Genomic DNA, 18732 nt, shown 5'->3' with positions numbered 1-18732 from the left:
CCTTTTATCACAGAAATTGATAAATGTTAAAAAGGAAGATACTCTCCTGAATCACTTAAATAATTGCTACACTGAGTTATATAAGGATAACAGGATTGATGCTTTTTATCTCATCACCAATGATGTTTCTGTGCCTCACACAAACTTTATCTTCAGAACAAAACCAGAAACTCTCATGTTACTGTATCATTTTATAAGGGTTTAGCTAATACAAAATTCTACTCTTTGTAATAATAAAATACCTCTAACTTAACTTTATAATTACTTTACAATAAAGACCTAGCATTGCTAATTACACTACAATGAAATAGTTGAGGTGAAATGGCTTAATGATTTACTCAGTCCAAAATTATTTACAGCAACCTCTCATCTCTAAATGAAAATAAGATCAGATTAGAATCATAGAATCATAGAATTGTTAGGGTTGGAAAGGACCTTAAGATCATCTAGTTCCAACCCCCCTGCCGTGGGCAGGGACACCTTAGCTAAATCATATCACCCAAGGCCTCGTCTAACCTGGTCTTGAACACTGCCAGGGATGGAGCATTCACAACCTCCCTGGGCAACCTATTCCAGTGCCTCACCACCCTAACAGGAAAGAATTTCCTCCTTATATCCAACCTAGACTTCCCCTGTTTAAGTTTTAACCCGTTACCCCTTGTCCTGTCACTACAGTCCCTAATGAAGAGTCCCTTCCCAGCATCCCCATAGGCCCCCTTCAGATACTGGAAGGCTGCTATGAGGTCTCCATGCAGCCTTCTCTTCTCCAGGCTGAACAGCCCCAACTTCCTCAGCCTGTCTTCATACGGGAGGTGCTCCAGTCCCCTGATCATCCTCGTGGCCCTCCTCTGGACTTGTTCCAACAGTTCCATGTCCTTTTTATGTTGAGGACACCAGAACTGCACACAATACTCCAGGTGAGGTCTCACAAGAGCAGAGTAAAGGGGCAGGATCACCTCCTTCGACCTGCTGGTCACGCTCCTTTTGATGCAGCCCAGGATACGGTTGGCTTTCTGGGCTGCGAGCGCACACTGAAGCCGGCTCATGTTCATTTTCTCATTGACCAGCACCCCCAAGTCCTTCTCTGCAGGGCTGCTCTGAATCTCTTCTCTGCCCAACCTGTAGCTGTGCATGGGATTGCTCCGACCCAGGTGTAGGACCTTGCACTTGTCATGGTTAAACTTCATGAGGTTGGCATCAGCCCACCTCACAAGCGTGTCAAGGACCCTCTGGATGGCATTCCTTCCCTCCAGCGTATCAACCGAACCACACAGCTTGGTGTCATTGGCAAACTTGCTGAGGGCGCACTCAATCCCACTGTCCCTGTCAGCGACGAAGATGTTAAACAAGACCGGTGCCAACACCGATCCCTGAGGGACACCACTCGTTACTGGTCTCCAGATGGACATTGAGCCATTGACCACAACTCTGTGTGCAGCCATCCAACCAGTTCTTTATCCACCAAGTGGTCCATCCATCAAATTGATGTCGCTCCAAATCTAAAAAAGAACTTTTCTTTTTTGGCTTGAAGATATAAAGCAATACTGTCCATTCTGATGACTTAAAACTGATACAGAGAATAAGTCATTCAAGGTAGAGCAGAGCACAGAAGGACAGGAAAGGGCACTGAAAGCAAGACAAGGCAATGTAAGAGAAGCCTTACTCTCCAGGATGCACCTGTTCCTTCTATATTAAAGTAAGCAAACATTAAGTCAGATTCATGATTCTTCAATTGTCTTTGAAGGGATGTAAGGAAATGTTTAGTAACTGCAGGAAGGCTTCTCAATTATTGGATTCAGATTCCTCAAGACTGGAGACCAGAGAATAATAGGAAGACAGCCATTCTAAATCTTGCCTTTGTTACTGTATTAGTCTTAGTGACCCTGGCCAAGTCCTACCATACATATGGGTCTCAGCTTTTTCCCATCTCATGTTCAGCTCCTAAAAGGCTACCTACAAGTTCAGATTCTGTCTGTTTGTACATGTTTACCATCAGTTGCAGTATGTTTAGCTTTGATTTCTGATGATGTAGACATGGTTGAAAACGACAGTTATTTCATATATTCCAAAGGATGAAAGAAATCACACCATCTTAAGTTTGCCAGTGGTGCGTTATCAGTGAGTGCACTAAAATCTTTCTGAAGGTATGAATTATTTTTATGATTTCAGCCAGAACAACACCAGATTAAGGATGGATTGAACTCCATGAGAGTGCTTTGCTTATCAACCACAAACGCTAGACTTGTCTACAGTTTGATTTTCCTCTTCTTAATATGCGTTTATTTAACATTAGACTCAAGGTGCCTGGAAGTTTCGTTGTGTTGCTGATTAGATATAAGGAAGAAATTGTTTACTGTGAGGGTGGTGAGGCGCTGGCACAGGTTGCCCAAAGAAGCTGTGGCTGCCCCATCCCTGGCAGTGTTCAAGGCCATGCTGCATTGGGCTTTGAGCAATCTGGTCTAGTGGGAGGTGTTCGTGCCCATGGCAGGGGATTGGAAGTGGATAATCTCTTTTGCGAATAGCTTCTCATAATTTTCATTAATTGCACATTGAGATCTATCACATAGATTTCAATCAATTTAAATTTGTTTTATCAATTTTGTGACATACTATTTTTAAATAACAATACTGAACAGTCTTAAGACAAACACTACTGAGAAATCCAAATAGGCTGCATAAATGTGATTATTCAGTCTTGCAAACTCATTGAAAAAAAAATAATAGCATGTTGAATTATATTACTTTTTCTTTTTTTTTTTCTTCAGTTCATGCATCAGCCACTTCATTAATTTGCTTAGGATAAAAATTACCGTAATAGCTCCATAATCGCTGAAGATGTTCTGTTTTCTCTATTCCCACATGGCCTCTTTATATCTTCAGTGAATCTTTTCTAGAATTCCAATAAATACCAGCAAATAAGTCCATAAGTCCAGACTTCTGAATCAATCCCTAGAAATTCTGCATGCAAGTTACTGGATCTCTCTGTTTACAACAGCTTGTCTTGACGGGGTCTTCAAGAGCTCTCTTATTGCTGAAATAAACTGCATTTTGCTGCTTTGATAAGGCAAGACATGAATAGATTGTTCCACCTCTATATAAATATAAAACAAAAATACTCATTAAACATATCTTACCATGCATCATTACTGTTGAATTTGTCATCGTCCAAGGAATGAATCATTATTAAATTCCCTTTTTCACATACATTTTTAGAAATCTGTATGAATGCGGCTAGCCATTCATTTTCTACTATATGTATGTTTGACTTTCCTTTCCACTATCTGTATTTTAGAACTTTAATTCATAATTGTTATAATGAATTTCTTCCGTTTAACTTTTGTTACATTCTGCCTAGTCTTTGGCCAAATTTATTGCTTGTTTGTTTTAAATTGCATAACAATCAAATCAACTTTTGAGTAAGTAAAGCTTCTTTACGCTTACAAACTTTAGTGCAGATCATTTACAGTACATACCCAAACAACTTTCAGTTGCTGTTTAATTTCTTTATCTAATTAATACATTCTATATGTAGAAAAATTTAATAGTCTCCAGATTATGTTAAAATTCCTAATTATTTTCTGAAAAGAGCTTTGATTTTTAACATGTTTACTTGCATTTTTTCCTAATTCTCTTCATAGAGTCACAGAATCCCAGTCAGGAAGGCAGGGACCTCAAGGTTAATCTGATCCAACCTTTCTTGGCAAAACATAACTCAAACTAGATGTCCAGTTGGGATATCCCCAGGAGTAATTTGTACCCATTATACCTTGCTGTTTCCGTGTGACTCCTTGTAAAAAGGGAGTTTCCATCTTCTCTGTAGCCACCCTTTAAATACCAGCACATGTTGTTGAGCCTTTTTTTCTCAAGGCTAAACACACCCAGTTCTCTCAGCCTTACCTCACGTGTCAGTTTCCCAGTCCTTTGATCATCTTTGTGGCTCTTCTCTGGACCCTCCCCAGTCTGTCCACATCTTTTTTGTACAGCAGGGGCCCAAACAGAAAAGTGTTCCAGGAGCGGATTTCATGACTGAAAAGAGTACTCAGAAGAAGGGACTGCCTCCTTCTCAATTAATCTGCACTATTCCAACTTACATTTTTGGTGGGTTTAGCACCACCCCATCTGTCCCGTCTTACAGTCATTAGAAAGGAAGAGAGTTAAGCTTGGGGTGACATGGTAGAGGGGGTAGTGGCACCAGATATTTGTATAACTTTAATAAATCATTGACAGTGTTTTAGCATCCAAAACATAAGTTACCATATGGTTTTGTAGGATAATTTTTTCCCTCCTATGACCATAAGGAAACCTTAAATATATTCTTGGAATATTGCAGATATTGCAGTATTCCCCTACATGTCTCTTGGCATCAATTTTTATATAGCAAAAATAGATTTAAATTATAGCACACTCTTATTTTTATCAGAGATGATCTATCAATTTATGGTGTTGTGATTGTCTGTGGTAAGCTTATGCCAGAATAAAGGTATTCCAAATGGATATTTTCTAACCAATTGCATACGTGTTTCAGCTTAGTTACTATGATGTGCTTCATGACTAAGAAGGATTTTCATGGATGAAAGTCAAATGCAGTCTAAATAGAAAGAAGGGAAAATATTTTATTAACCTGTTGATTTGGGAGGCTGAGCTATAATGTGGAAAATTTTGTCTGGGTGCTTGTTAACATGTATAGCTTTCTGCAGGTGCGTTTCCTTCTTGCCCTGGCCAGGACTATGCTAAGTGCTCTGCAGCATAAAGGACTTTGCCAAGACCTTTACAAAGAAAGCCCGTCACTCAATAACTGAATCTCACATCTTGTAATTCAAAAATATTTAGCTATTTTCCTAATGCTCAATAGAAATATTAAGCTTCCCTTTAGTACTGTCTATCCAGAGCAGTTCTGTGAACATGAACTAAATACACAGCTGACTCATACCAGATCAGAGAGAAAGTGATGATGGCTTAACACCAGATTGTACTGACTGTGAAGATAGAAGACCTACAAGGGTATAGTTTGTCTTTCAGTTTGCTAACCTTACTTGGTGTGCTGGCAATTAAAAAACAAATCACTGCATCTTCCTGAAAACTGCTCTGTATTTTTACTGCCCAGTTCTCCAGTGAGCACCTGAAAATCAAAATGTTTTGAATATTGTCATTGAAAAAAATCTGCAGCTATTTCACTGAAATAAAAATATGCCTGTGATGGTCTGGATTTAATGAATGAACACGAGTAGGGAAACCCATAAGTCCAGCTTCACAGTTACTTCAGAGTAAGACGTCTTTACAGGCCAGAGTCCAGAACTGCCTTTGTTTTAAGGGGGGGCAGGATAGGCAGTGTCCCAGTAATCTAGCTAGAAAAAATAACAAAACCAAGAAACAAACAAACAAAACAAAAAAACAACAAAACCCAAAATAACAACAACAAACAAAATCCCAAGATATAAGATTGTGAAGTAAAGGCTTGCTTTTGTTCTTTCACACAGAACAACAAGGCTATGATCCACAGGTCAGAACAGTAAGTGCTATTACAGTACAGTAATTAGTTGCAAAGCTGCAGCCTGGTCCAATATATAATCTTTCCAAAACCATACGCTCTAGAAACTGGCAAGCATGACTTCTGACAAGATTGGAGACTTCTCCTCTGGTATTTTTCTGCTCTTGTCTGATATTCTCAGTATAATTTTCTTTCTTTTTCTTTCTTTCCTAATACTGCTTGCAACCCATGTTCAAAGTATAAGCAGGCATGATATTGAAATGAAACATATAGACAAAATGCTTTAAACGCAGTACAGGGCAAGAGGGAATATAGGAAGATAAAGTTTCCTGCCTGTCATCTCACAGTCTATGCAGCCCAGTAAATTAGACACTTGATTGTATTAATGTATGTTGTGGATCAGTAAGCAGTCGTTACTGTGTTTAGCAGTAATTCTGGTGAACAAGACTTAAAATTAGCTAGCCAGTAGAGTTTTGTCAAATAGTGTTAAACGCTTTCCAGTACTTCAGCTACAAACTCTTCTATTATATTCCCAGCTATCACAGTTTAGTTAGTACAAGATTTTAAAAAAATAAAGTTTTCCTGTTAAACTCTGTTAATGCACATCTTGTATTCTCCATAGTCCTGTTATCCCTCTAAGACTTTAATACAGATTCTTCTTAGTAACCAGATTTCTATCTTTAGTCACAGTGGTACAATCCTGTTGTCTTCAGGTACTGTTTTCCCCAAATTCATACAATGGTTGTCTCACAACCTATTTAGGTTCATTGACAGCACAGCCTAAACCCACCATATTGACTGCTACAAAGACAATGTTCTAAATCAGTGTAGTGTCAAATGGGAGCTGCCTACTTTCAAAGATGAAGCAAGCCAATCTTGCCTGTACAGTTCACCCCTTCAGAGAAAACCTAAACCAACATTTTATGATGCTTTCTACATCAATAAGATGTGTATTTAGTAGACTAAAATGGGAAAAGGTCTGAAGTTATTGACTAACAATGTAGGAAGCCCTCCCAGCTTCATTCTTGATGTGTCCCCAAAGGGACAATCTCTACTCTGGTGCTAAGAACTAAATCTCAGGCAAAATTTGAAATTGCACCATGTGATCAAAGCATGATACTGTGCAATGGTCATCAGCAGCATCATTGTCTCGAACAAAGATGTCTGCTACTGTATTGGGGGGGGGGGGGGGGGGGCTAAACTGGTAGACATACTCTGAGAAGCCTTTACCAGTTTGAACTCTCCAGGGGCAATAGAAAAAGAGACAGCTGCAATGCAAATCTCAGCAGGCAGCCTTAAATATCAAATAGTCCTTAAACTGCACAGCAATCGCAAGACATAGGTGCCCACAAGCATAATGACGAGTGTGATTTACATATCTGGGGAAGATTAATGTTTATAATTTAAGTACCAGGAGTGAAGAGCAGCTGAACTTGAGCACTAAATGTCCATGGTTTGAACTGGAGCTCATGAGTTTCATATTGAAAACTTGTCAAGGAATCGTGGAAATCTGGACCTTTCACTAAAAACATCTGCATCCTATTCCTTAATTAAGCCATTTTACACATTTTCAGGATTTTTGCGGTCATAAAAGTGAATCTTTTATTTGTGCAGATTGGCTGAGCCTCAGGAAAGGGGAAAATAAGAAGGGCATATGGAGGGAAAGAGAAGTGTCATATTCCCTCAGGAAAGCTCTTTCTCAAAGGAGAAATCTTACCAACCCCATGGAGCCCTGCAGGCATTTGTAGCAGGCAAAAAAGGAGCACCTCTGCAATCACCAATATCCAGGCAGGAGGCTGCAAAAAACTCAGCTTTTATCCATGTTTGAGTCTCAAAGATGAGCTGTGACTTTTGGAAAAGGAGAGCTCTCTTCCTGACGCAAGCATTTTAACCAAAATGCCAATGAAAATTAAAAACAATGCTCTCAGATTTATAGTGCATCATTCTGAGGAAACCCACTTGCTGCAAAAGCCTCTCCCATTCTTTAGTTACCTTGTAAATAAATATCTTCCTTTCATGTGGAAGATACTTAATCATTTTCCATGCTGTTCTTAATTATAAATGAGAATGGGCCAAACTATAACCTCCACAACACTGTTCAAATGATCTTTTTTCCATTATAATTGATATTTTAGATCACTTTATAACTGCCTCAGCAATAAATTCATGCCCATTATTTGTAATAAATGCTGGCCTCATTTAAGTATGTTGGCTGTATTCCCAGAATAATGCTTTTGGAAGGAAATCTGTTCATACTGGGAGAAGTGGGGGAGAGTGAGGAATGACCTGCAACCCTAAAAATCTCATTAATAATTAACAGTAGAAAGAGAAGATAGAAATCTCGCCATAGTTAGTCAAGGTCTCAACCTTTTAAAAACATGATCTAGACATACACAGAAGCTTTCCTCTTACCTCTCAAAACACCTCAGCCCAGACCAGCCTATTTATAAGTTCAGGTATTGGCAAAGTGTAAGCTTGCAGCACAGCTAAATAGTGAAGGACCAAGACTGCAGCAAGTGCACAACAGGCAACCGGCGAGTCTGGGAGGAATATGTTTGTATCCTGAGAAAAGGTGTCACTGATGCAGACAGGTCAATACAGTGGACAATTTGCTTCTGCAGGGCTTGTAATGGAGTCTGTACATTCACTGCTCCATCTGTGCGCCGTGCCAGACCCAACAGCAGAAGACTGCCCCCTGCAACCTATTCTTATTGGAAGTATCATCTTGGTTACGTGAGAGCTCTCAAAATGTATTAGGGCATGCCCTGTTCTCTGGCACAAAGCTACCTATCTTGATAAACAGCTTACCCACCTCAACTGCCTTACTTGAATGGCTCTGAGACTCCTCTCTGCTCCAGCTAGGTGTCTACATATACCTTGGCCTCTCAAGAGCAGCTCCCTCCCATGCTCCACCTGCAACATCCACTACTTTCCTTCCTGCACTTAGGCTACTGGGAAGGGCAGGGCAAGAAGCATGGGGCTGGGGTGAGGTGTGACTTCTTGTCCTGCTAGAGGAGATAGGTAAAGCAGAAGAGATGGTCCTGCAACAAGGAGGCGTGGGAGTGCCCTGGGTAGGAAGGGGGCAGGCTGGGAATGGTGCTGAGGAAAACTTGGGTAAGGACTGCAAAGACAGCTGCTGCTGTTGTTCTGGAAAGGGCCACCCCTGTCTGTGTATCATGATAAGGATTGTGGCAGCGATGGCAGCATTGGCAAGTGGGTGATCAAAAGGCTTGCCTAGACTAGGCAGCATCTCCAGCCTGCCATCCTTCATGGGCTTCCATGCCAGCTCCACTCATGAGCATGTGGCAGGGTAACATATGTGGTGTAGGCAAGAGAATGAAATAAGGCTTGCAGACAAGCTCAGCAATGGGAGGGCAGGGCTGGCAGTTCAGCAGTAAGTCCTGGTTTGAAGTGCCTGGGTGAGTAGGTAGGTGGCTGCAGCCTGCTAGTTTCTGTGGGAGTGCAAAGCAGCTGAATCACAAATGGTTGGGTTTGTTACCATTGTCAGCTGAGGTAAAAACTAAGCAAATAATCAAGGAAATTTGCAGTTATTAATGTCTGTTTATTACTACACTTGAAAGCACATAAGGGCAAAACAGCTTGTACAGGAAACATAAATCTGTCAGTTCAAGACCCTCTTGCACTTGACATAGTAACCAGTGTTCTTCTAGTCCAGATTATTTGCCTTTGACATTTTTCGTATTTTTTCCCAAAGGAGAAAAAAAGAGAAGGTAAATGTTTATTAGTCAACTGCAACTAATCCCCAAATGGCATCATCATAAACCTCTAATTTCCTGGATTACAACAGAGGTTGCAGTTGTAGAAAAGATATTTGCCCACATGGCAGTGGGCAAATGCGATAGTCTGGGAAGAAGGGTACCAAGGCAAATGGGAGTGCACCTTTTTTCTTTCATCCTTTTGTCTGTCATCATAGAATCATAGAATCGTTAAGACTGGAAAGGACTTTAAAATAATCTAGTTCCAATCATCCTCTGCCATGGGCAGGACCACCACACACTAAACCATGTCACCCAACACTCCATCCAACCCGGCCTTGGACACTGCCAGGGTCCCTACAGTGTAATCAGAAAAAGCTACCAAACACAGAAACAATGTCTTTAATCTTGGTGATGGTCTCTCTCTCTGCCCTTCCCTTCCTTCCAACACCATCTGCTGTCTGCCATTCTACCCAGGGCACCATATACTCTTATCATGCTTTGCTAGACTGTAAGCTGGGTTACCTATTTACGTCTTGAGTTCATTTTGGTTCTACTGCATTGCCAGAATTTCTCTGAGGAATGCAAGAGAAAGAAAATAATTGTTTCCAGCAGTTCATGATGTAGAAAAATCTAATTAAATTTCAAGGGATGCAGACAGCTTCCTTGCACTAAAGACTTTCCCCTGCTGAATTGCAAAAAGCATATTGCAAATAACAAAGCATCTAAAACTTAAAAGTACACCAAATAAAAAAGCAAACAAAAAATTGCCACAAGGATGTTTTATGCCAGAAATCATTAGACAACTGCAATTGAAAGGCCATTACCAACTCACACTATAATAAAAGACATTATAATTTCAGTCTGAACAACTAGGGTGACACTTTCTACATTGTATATTTGTCTCCCATGGGACACAACTTGACACTGCTGTTTATTAATGTAGATGATAATCATAAAATGAATGACTGGATTGATAAGAGTATATTGAGAACAGCTGCTAAAAATAGCTAAAAGAACAATGCACATTGTATCCTTATTGGAATCCTTGAAAACAAACAGGAAAGACTGTGAAAATTACTGAAAGTGTGATATAATGAAGGCCATAGCATTCAGAGGAATCTGAATCACATTCCCATCACAACTAATTCTGAGTTTCACTTTCTTCTTATAAGAGCAGGAATCTGTCCTAACTGAGCAAAACAAATCACAGAGGTTATTAGATATTGGGTAAAAGGTAGGTGTTTATCTCTGTATTGTAATATCATCTATATTTGTCAAGTTAGAAAACTTACCAGTTTTAAACTAATTTGTTTCTGGATGCCAGCCAATTCTTCTGATAATTATCATCTTTTTTCCTTCTTTACCATTTCAGTTATTCGGGTGCTTCCTAGCCTGGGAGACACGAAATGTCAGCATTCCTGCTTTGAATGACAGCAAGTACATCGGAATGAGTGTATACAACGTGGGAATAATGTGCATTATTGGTGCTGCTGTTTCATTCCTTACTCGGGACCAACCCAATGTGCAGTTCTGCATTGTTGCTTTAGTCATAATATTCTGCAGCACCATTACTCTCTGCCTTGTGTTTGTACCTAAGGTAAGTGAATTTATTTAGCATGGGTCTGGATTTTTTTCCTTCTGTTTTGTAATTGTGATTTAATATGTAAAAATTCATGACCTTTTCAAGTATAGAGCACATGTGTGAATTCTAAACCAAGCCCATCTATAACTGCTTGTCTACAGATCCTGAGAAGAAGAATATAGTTTCATGAGGTTTTGGAGAAAGTGGAATATGCAAAGTTACAGGAATGTAAATACATGTGTTTCTAATGCCTATATCTTTACTGAATGTATGACTGGGGAAACAAATACGGTTTTCTGTAATTTCAGTAGCCTCCATTTTGAATTTTTGGGAACTTTTTGGAAAGGGTGATAAGTGGGGATTCAGGAGGGATAGGTCCAGTTGTCTGCTCTGCCATGTTTCTTACGTACCCTAAACAAGATAATCAAGATCTCTGCTTCTATACCTGGAAAACGTTGCGAGCTTTTTGGTTCACTGGCATGCTGTAAGGCCAACTATGTTGAAACCTCTAAGGTATCCAAGTATGGTTTTCCTTCAGGGGAAAACTGTATGTACGCTGCAAATATTGACACTGACAATAGGTTTATTAATATGGAAATAAATGGACTAAGTGAGGCAAAGACTGGGAGGCATACACCTTCATTTCTTTTTGCTCTTTTGAGCCCTGAAGATGTGTTTGTTGTGCATTGTTGGAAGAAATGAGAAGATACTTGCCCACAGAGGGATGGAACTTGATCATTTCACTTTAGACGGGAGGATGACACATCTTGTGTGAAGGGAAACTGCTTTCTACATAAGCTTTTACTTTAATAAGGTCTCAAGTTCTGGAGAATGTATTTGATATTTTTAAGTAAAATATACAATTGTATTAATTTTAAGTGACTTCCATAGACCTAGCTTACTACCCCAGATTAGCTGTGTATACAATTGGGTATATGAAATATTTGCAAGGCAAGAGTCAAGAGTCAGATCGTCACACCTCTGGAATCTGATAATAGGTTTTCAAAGGAACAGTGATAAAAATGTTGTGACTCTTTACTGGTCCATGTTCAATCATGTATTGAGCAAATTATAGCAAATAAATCTGGTGCTAAATGTCATACCTTGGTGATGGTTCTAACAGGGGAACCAGGAGCTATATGTGCAAAAGGAACAAGTTAATAAATTTATCTCAAAGTTTTCCCTCTGAAAGAAATTAGAGGTACAAACTAGCAACAGAAGCTGACTTCTGATCTGCAAAATGGCAAAATAATTCATTCTCCAGGGCCGACTAACCAGGATGTTTTTACAAGTTCTGCAATTCACTTCTCAAATATTAAAAAGCTGTGCAGACATGCATAGTCATATTTTTATTCTGTATTTTAGGGAAGAATCACAACTTCTTTCTAAATTAAGGGTGCACTCACAAACACATCAATGGAGAGTACTTCAAGCTACTGCAAGATTTAAGTGTGTAAGCTGCATGAAAATGCATATTAAAACTCTGATGTCAAAAAATACGTCCACAGAATGTCAGAACTCTCTTCAAAGAGACAATATTATTAATGCTGTGACATGCTCTTCTGCCCCTTTCCTTTCATGCTTCTTTGCCCATCCTTCTTTTCTCTGCCACAGGCTCTGAAATGACTTTTCTGTTTCTTTCTTTAACCCCTTCATCTGCTCCTCTTTTAAACCCCAGTTACACTGGCCTTATTTTTACTCTCAGTTCTTTCTATCCAAAATACAAGCATGAACCATAGCATTCTAGTGTGAAGTACTTCATCTCATTCTGTGTATTGTCAGGTTTCCAAATACTCAGCTATTTTGCATTAAAAATGGTCATTGTATAAGCTAAAAAAGAAAAAAAAAACAAAAACAAGGGTTTGAAGCAGGAGCTGGAATGCAGCACTTCCAATGCTCATGTGAGTGCTTTCACAGCTGGAGAGTTCTTCTCACACTTGTACATTTTGCCCCACATTTCTTCTCGCCATGCTGTGACACAGTTACAGCAGGACGGCTGGCAAGCACTCTCTCCTTCAACCTGCTCCAGCACAGGTTTCACAATAGCCTGCCTGGACCCTGCAGAAGATTACACCTGACACCACCCAAATTGTACATCTAGGTAAGATGTCGATGTGACACAGGCACCAGATCTCTCCCCTTAAGAAGTATTATGATTTTGGAGACAGGGAGATGGCTGTTGCAATATTTAAGTCTGTGGCTCATCAGGTGTGGGAGATGATAATGAATCCAGGAAGACTGCACTTTTCATTTGTTAAACTGTGGCCAGAATGATGCAAGCAGTAACGTTGCTTTGGGGCAGGTGAGTTACTTCTCTGCTATACAGAGTAAAATGTAATCCTTTTAACTTTTCTTCAGCTGTCTCCTGGGTCAGCAGTGCTGGAATTTAATTTTGTCCCACAGCCCTTTTAGGAATCTGACTAGGCAACTATTCAATAATGTAAGCAAACTAAGGAACAAAGCATGGCATTTCCTTTCTTCTTGTCAGCTCTACTAATCTTGTTTACTTATAATATGGCAGTTACTGTACTTCTCCAGTTAAATGTTCACCTCATTCACTGATGTTTTGTTCAGCACCAAATTCCTCAGGAAAATGTGAGGAAAATCCCATAGTAGAGTAAAATAGATCAGAGGAAAAATGTTCATTCCTTTTTCCGTTTAAGGTGTCCTCAAATACAAATGATAGCCATTATACTGCATCTTACTTACAGTAACTGAGTAACTGTAGATATTCTCATTGTCTGATAGAAAATATGTCCAAATATTTTTTAAACTACTACAGATTTCTGGGTTCAAGGATATCTTGCAGAAGTGATCTGCAGAATTCAAGCATACATTCTATATATTTTTCTGGTTAGAAGTTAATTAGGTCTAATTAACTTTTTAAGGGCCAACATGCCTATAGTATTTTTCAGGAGAATCATTATTTCACTACTTGATGGAAAGTTAGGTCCTTATTTCATGCCACTGGAGATGCAGAACAGTTTCATGCTCTGAGGAACAAGAGGAACCAATTCCAAAATGGGGCTATACCACCAAATCTGGCTGTGCTTAGAGAAGGATTGTCCCATCTCTCTTTCCAGAAAACTCCACACCTTTGAATTTATGATGCCATGCCTATGCTCTCAGGACCGGGAGCTCCTTCAGTTTTGCCTGTGTATAAATATATATGTACACTGCTTGACAAGTAATGATAATTCTGTGTTCTCTAGAGTAATCTGAGAAGTTTTCTCCCCTTTGCCAAACAGCTAGTAGCTTTTTTCCCTCATGTAGAGGTAATATTTTCACATTGTCACTGAGTGTCACTTATATTTGCTTAAATTAAATATGTTTAGGGTTAACCTTATGCGACTCGTTTAATTTATATGAACAGCTTTGGTTTATTTTGGGTCAGTAAAACCTAATTAAGTTTCTGCTATCTCCAGAGTGCAATCTTCCATAAGATCTTTTGGTTAATACTCCTGCTTCCTGCCTTTCTCTGCATGAGTGTTACTTGTAACAGTAGGAAAGGAGAAATTTCAGATGAAACTGCTTGGGAAGAGATGGTATTGATGGTGGATTTTTTTTTCTTAAAGAAAGAGTATATCCTTTGTATAAAGATATCGAAGGTGAAAACAATGTTTGATGAAATATTAAAATATATTTTAAATGCAATGAAAATAATTCAGATATAGTTAAAATCATTTTTCCTAATTTTTAAAACTTCCCTTTGCAAAATTATTTTAGTTCAACCTATTCTGTAAAGTTATTCAGAAATTAAGTACGGCACATGGCAAGCAGAGCTCACTTTCCAGAATTTTGTACTTGAAAGTCAGAAGAGAACTCTTTGCCTTTCAATAATTTGAGCTACAAAAGAAATAGCTGCAAAAATAAAACTCTGGACAGGATTTCTTAAGGCTTTTAAACCTTTCAGCTCATTACACTGAGGACAAATCCAGATGCAGCCACACAGAACAGGCGATTTCAGTTCACTCAAAATCAAAAGAAAGAAGATTCAAAAACATCAACATCAGTCACCAGCGTCAACCAGGCCAGCACGTCTCGACTAGAAGGACTGCAGTCAGAGAACCACCGCTTGAGAATGAAAATTACAGAGGTATAGTTTAGTGTATATATTGCCCAGGCGCTTTTTTTAATTATTGTTTTTCATCACAATTCTATAATCTGCTTAAAGGTTGACTACTTTTTAGAGGAACAAAATTGTTTCTCAACAGAAAGCTACTGAAATAATAAGAAGCAGATGATTTATAGGAATAACAAATTAATACAGCAGATACTTGGCAGGTATGATAAAATGAAAATGCACCTTGGCAAATGAGACTTTCCCTATTTATTTGTAACAGGCAAATTACCCTGCTGTTCCACATGGACACGCTGAGCACCATAGAGCAATAGCTCTAGAAGTATAACCTTTACATGCAAGTGTAAACTTAAGAGCTATCTTTGTTCCTATTTATGGCTGAGCTCAGAGACTGCTGTTGCTGTTACTTCTCAACCTCTCTGAGAGGTAGCTCAATAACTTGCTAGACAGATTTTTACATCTACCATGAAACAGAATTACATATCTTCTTAAGGTGGAAAAAACCTTTACGGTCACATAAGCTCATCCTTTTGGCACAAAAGCTGTGAAGTTTCTTCAGTCTCTACTGAGAGAAAGGCTAAGTACATGGGGTGCATGAATTCCACTGACGGTATAACATGTATGTTTTTAATTATATCTATCCTTGCTCAGGACCACAAACGATGATAATCCACCTTGCAGACTGCCCATTTTGTGAGACAAGATAACCGTAACTGATCTATATCTTACAAAAAATTAACCTGCTCTTGCCTAGGTAATGAAGTATTCTTATACACTGAAGAAAAGGTATTTTATTGCAACCATTACTTCTTTATCTTTTGCATAGGTAACCAAAAGGTGTTTACTCAGACTAACAAAGACCCCAAAAAACAAAAGTACTCTCTGCCTTGTTAAAGAAATTTAGTTCAGCTTTGCCAGTTCCCTCTCATGTGAGAGCCTTGCAGTTTTTAATGAAGGCTCAGCTGGCTACTGACTATTTCACTTTCTTTACCCTACTGGTTTATTTTTGCTACTAAGTCTCCTAACTCACAAAATCTCAGCTTGTGCCTTGCAAGGCTCACAGGTAAGTCTGGTCAGGTCAACTGAACCATATTAGTGCACTACTGATCTTTTTAGACTTTGCTTAAATAGATTAAATACCCAGCACCAGTAGGTCCAAATAAGCATTTCATTGTCAAGGGGATTTGAAGCATGCCTTACTGCGGGCTGGCAGCTACATCTCTGGCTTATCTACCTTGAGTTGCTATGTCCCAGTTCCATAAGGAATCAGTGTAAATTTAAATTCAGCATTTTTAAAATTCAGATAAGCCAGTAGTGAGTGAGATATACTCTGAACACCACATCCTGTACAACTGTTCACAGAGAGCATCTCAAAACACCATTATGATGCTTGTACCTACTTATTTTCTACCAGAGCTGTAGCCAACTGAATACAAGTTAGCCTTTTTTGTTTCTTCCTCCACACCTTATTTCCATTTTTTAAGTCTTTTAAAATTATGCTTGCAACAGCAGTTTAGTGCTAACTATCAGATAACACTGTTTAAGACACAACATATAAAACATGGGGTAGTTTTTAAATCAAAAACTAAAACTCTGAGTTGGATTTTCTTCAAAATTTCACACACACAGTGGCACAAGTAAAAGAAGTCTAACAGGACTCTGTCTCTCTAAGGTAAAAGGAGTAAAAATAAATCTTTAGGAAAAGAAAATATTCCTGTAGAGTTGACTGCAGTCACTCACATGGCTGGACATGCCCCTGATGCTGTACTTCACTTATATTCTCCTGTATGATCAATAATTTGACTCAACAAAATGGTTATATCTATGCATGCTGCATTTGTACTCATAAATAATAGATAGTTGAGAGGTTTTCAGTCTGGGCTTTCTAATGCCCATTTCTTTCTCATTCTTCAGTATATCTGAATTGCTTAAACTTTCAACTACTGAAGCTTATTCTTCTCATGTCCGGTGTGCAATATCGCAGCTGAATTCATCTTGTTAGTTGTAATATGATTTATAGAAGTAGTGTTGTAGTGCTGTAAGAAAGGTGTATTTGGCACAGTGTGGAAATTGCATTGCCGCCTGTCTTCTAGTCTAATTACAGAAAGCCACGAAGTCATTGCAGATACCTGAAATGTAGACTTGGGTTTTTAGGGATTCATATTCTTTCTCTTTTGCAGCTGGACAAAGACTTGGAAGAGGTCACAATGCAACTCCAGGACACTCCTGAGAAAACAACATACATTAAACAGAACCACTATCAAGATCTTAATGACATTCTTAGTATACGGAACTTTACAGACAGTAAAGGTGAGAGTTAGTAAAATCCGTTAGTAGCTTAACCCACCCAGATTTTGAATAGCAGTTTCATTGGATTGGTTCCTGAGCACTCAGACCTTGGTAAGAGCCAGAGCTCTAAATATCTTGATTGTGTTGCAGAAAGCATGCAGATTCACATAATAAGCTATATGGTGCCCACTGAGTGGTTATTTCTCGGTATGTTTTCTTCTATTGTATGCCCTGTGTGTGTAATACACATGGTAAAGTGGAAAACTTACAAAAGTGTACTTGTGTTCAGAAGTCAAGTTTTCTTTGCTGCCTGGAGGGAGGAAAGTCACAGAATGTTTCAGATCTTGTGAGAGTTAATCAAGCCAGCCTTCAGCAGTAGGAAGCCCAGTTTAATATGTGTTTGTCTGGGTAGGGCGCTCAAATCCTGCTTTTGGGCACTGCTAACAAGCACATAGAAGAGAAGCATGTAAATATTTCAGTGATGGTTTGGACTCTAAATGGAGAATTGAAGGCACTCATGTATGAAAATTCTTCCCTAGGAACTGATAAAAAAGGATTTCATGATGACTGTAATATTCCTAAGTTGTTTCTACTGTGTCTCTTGCATTGCTCCCTAAAGAAATACATGTGAAAAAATTGCTTCCATTAAGGCTATTTTGCTTTTGGGAAGCAATAAGATCTGGTTCATAATGCAATAAAGTGGAAGTCGGGACACCCAGCTTCCATTTCTGACTCTAGAATGTATCTACTTTGTGACTTTTGGCAAATGACTTTTTACAGATGAACATTACTATAGTGTGTGAAAAACTAGTTGCCCTGTGTTGGGAAGTCGCAGACTTACATGTTTGCTGCAATGAGAGGCTCAGGCTTCCTGTTGATGTGGCAGCATAAGCTTGGTTAAGTGGAACAGAAGTTCCTCCTGTAAATATAGTTGTTGAAGAATAATTTTAGAACAACAGTAATGGTTCACATACGCTTTTGAAGCCTATTGACGTTTTGGTTGGATAAGGTTGCTTTTTCATGCGCCTTTTGTTTCAGCCTGGGTATACAATTGGTTGTGTAACTTGTGAGGAAAAAAAAAAAAGAAAAAGGAAGCGCTTCATAGAGTTCCCAGTGTCCTTTTTAAAATTAAAAAACAGAAGGGGGGAAAGGAGGAAAAGGAAAACGTAAATAGCTGCTGGAGGCGTGTGATTATTGGGCTGAGATCAGCAGCAAGAACTAACATCAGTGAGTGGGATGAGGCAGTTTTACCAAGTGTTTGAAAGGAACACATAGAATGTTCCACTCATGTCAGATGCTCCAGGAAAAATGATAAATCATGAATAATGTTTCAAGCAGAAAAGATACAGTACATTGTGCCAAATGCCCATCTGAGTTTGGGTTGGAGAAACAAAAATGATTCTCAAGAGATACAACGAGTATAAATTTAGGATGGGATGCTTCCCACAGCAGGTTGCACTCCATTAGCAGTAGGATGCTGGCAAAGAAATCAAGGAGAAAATATAACCTTTCTGCACTCACTTGTGGCTATATCTACAAAAGACATTGATGCCTAACTGCTGCTTTAAGCAGC

The 18732-nt window shown here is 39.0% G+C and overlaps 1 protein-coding gene across 3 annotated transcripts in view; it reads left to right on the top strand.

Annotated features, from left to right (window-relative positions):
* Nucleotides 1-18732, top strand: part of GABBR2 (gamma-aminobutyric acid type B receptor subunit 2) — a 448751-nt gene that overhangs the window by 413230 nt on the left and 16789 nt on the right. For all 3 annotated transcript variants that reach the window (XM_062608972.1, XM_062608975.1, XM_062608974.1), the window contains 3 exons: nucleotides 10580-10804; nucleotides 14703-14885; nucleotides 17051-17180. In XM_062608972.1, coding sequence (XP_062464956.1) covers nucleotides 10580-10804; nucleotides 14703-14885; nucleotides 17051-17180 — 538 coding nt within the window. The remainder of the gene's footprint in view (nucleotides 1-10579; nucleotides 10805-14702; nucleotides 14886-17050; nucleotides 17181-18732) is intronic.

This window comes from Pezoporus occidentalis, unplaced genomic scaffold (genome assembly GCF_034315485.1).
Source record: "Pezoporus occidentalis ecotype Australia unplaced genomic scaffold, CSIRO_AGI_Poc_V1 ctg132, whole genome shotgun sequence".
Lineage (NCBI taxonomy): Eukaryota > Metazoa > Chordata > Aves > Psittaciformes > Psittacidae > Pezoporus > Pezoporus occidentalis.
The sequence above is the reverse complement of the archived record's forward strand: the minus strand, read 5'-3'. Positions and strand labels throughout refer to the sequence as shown.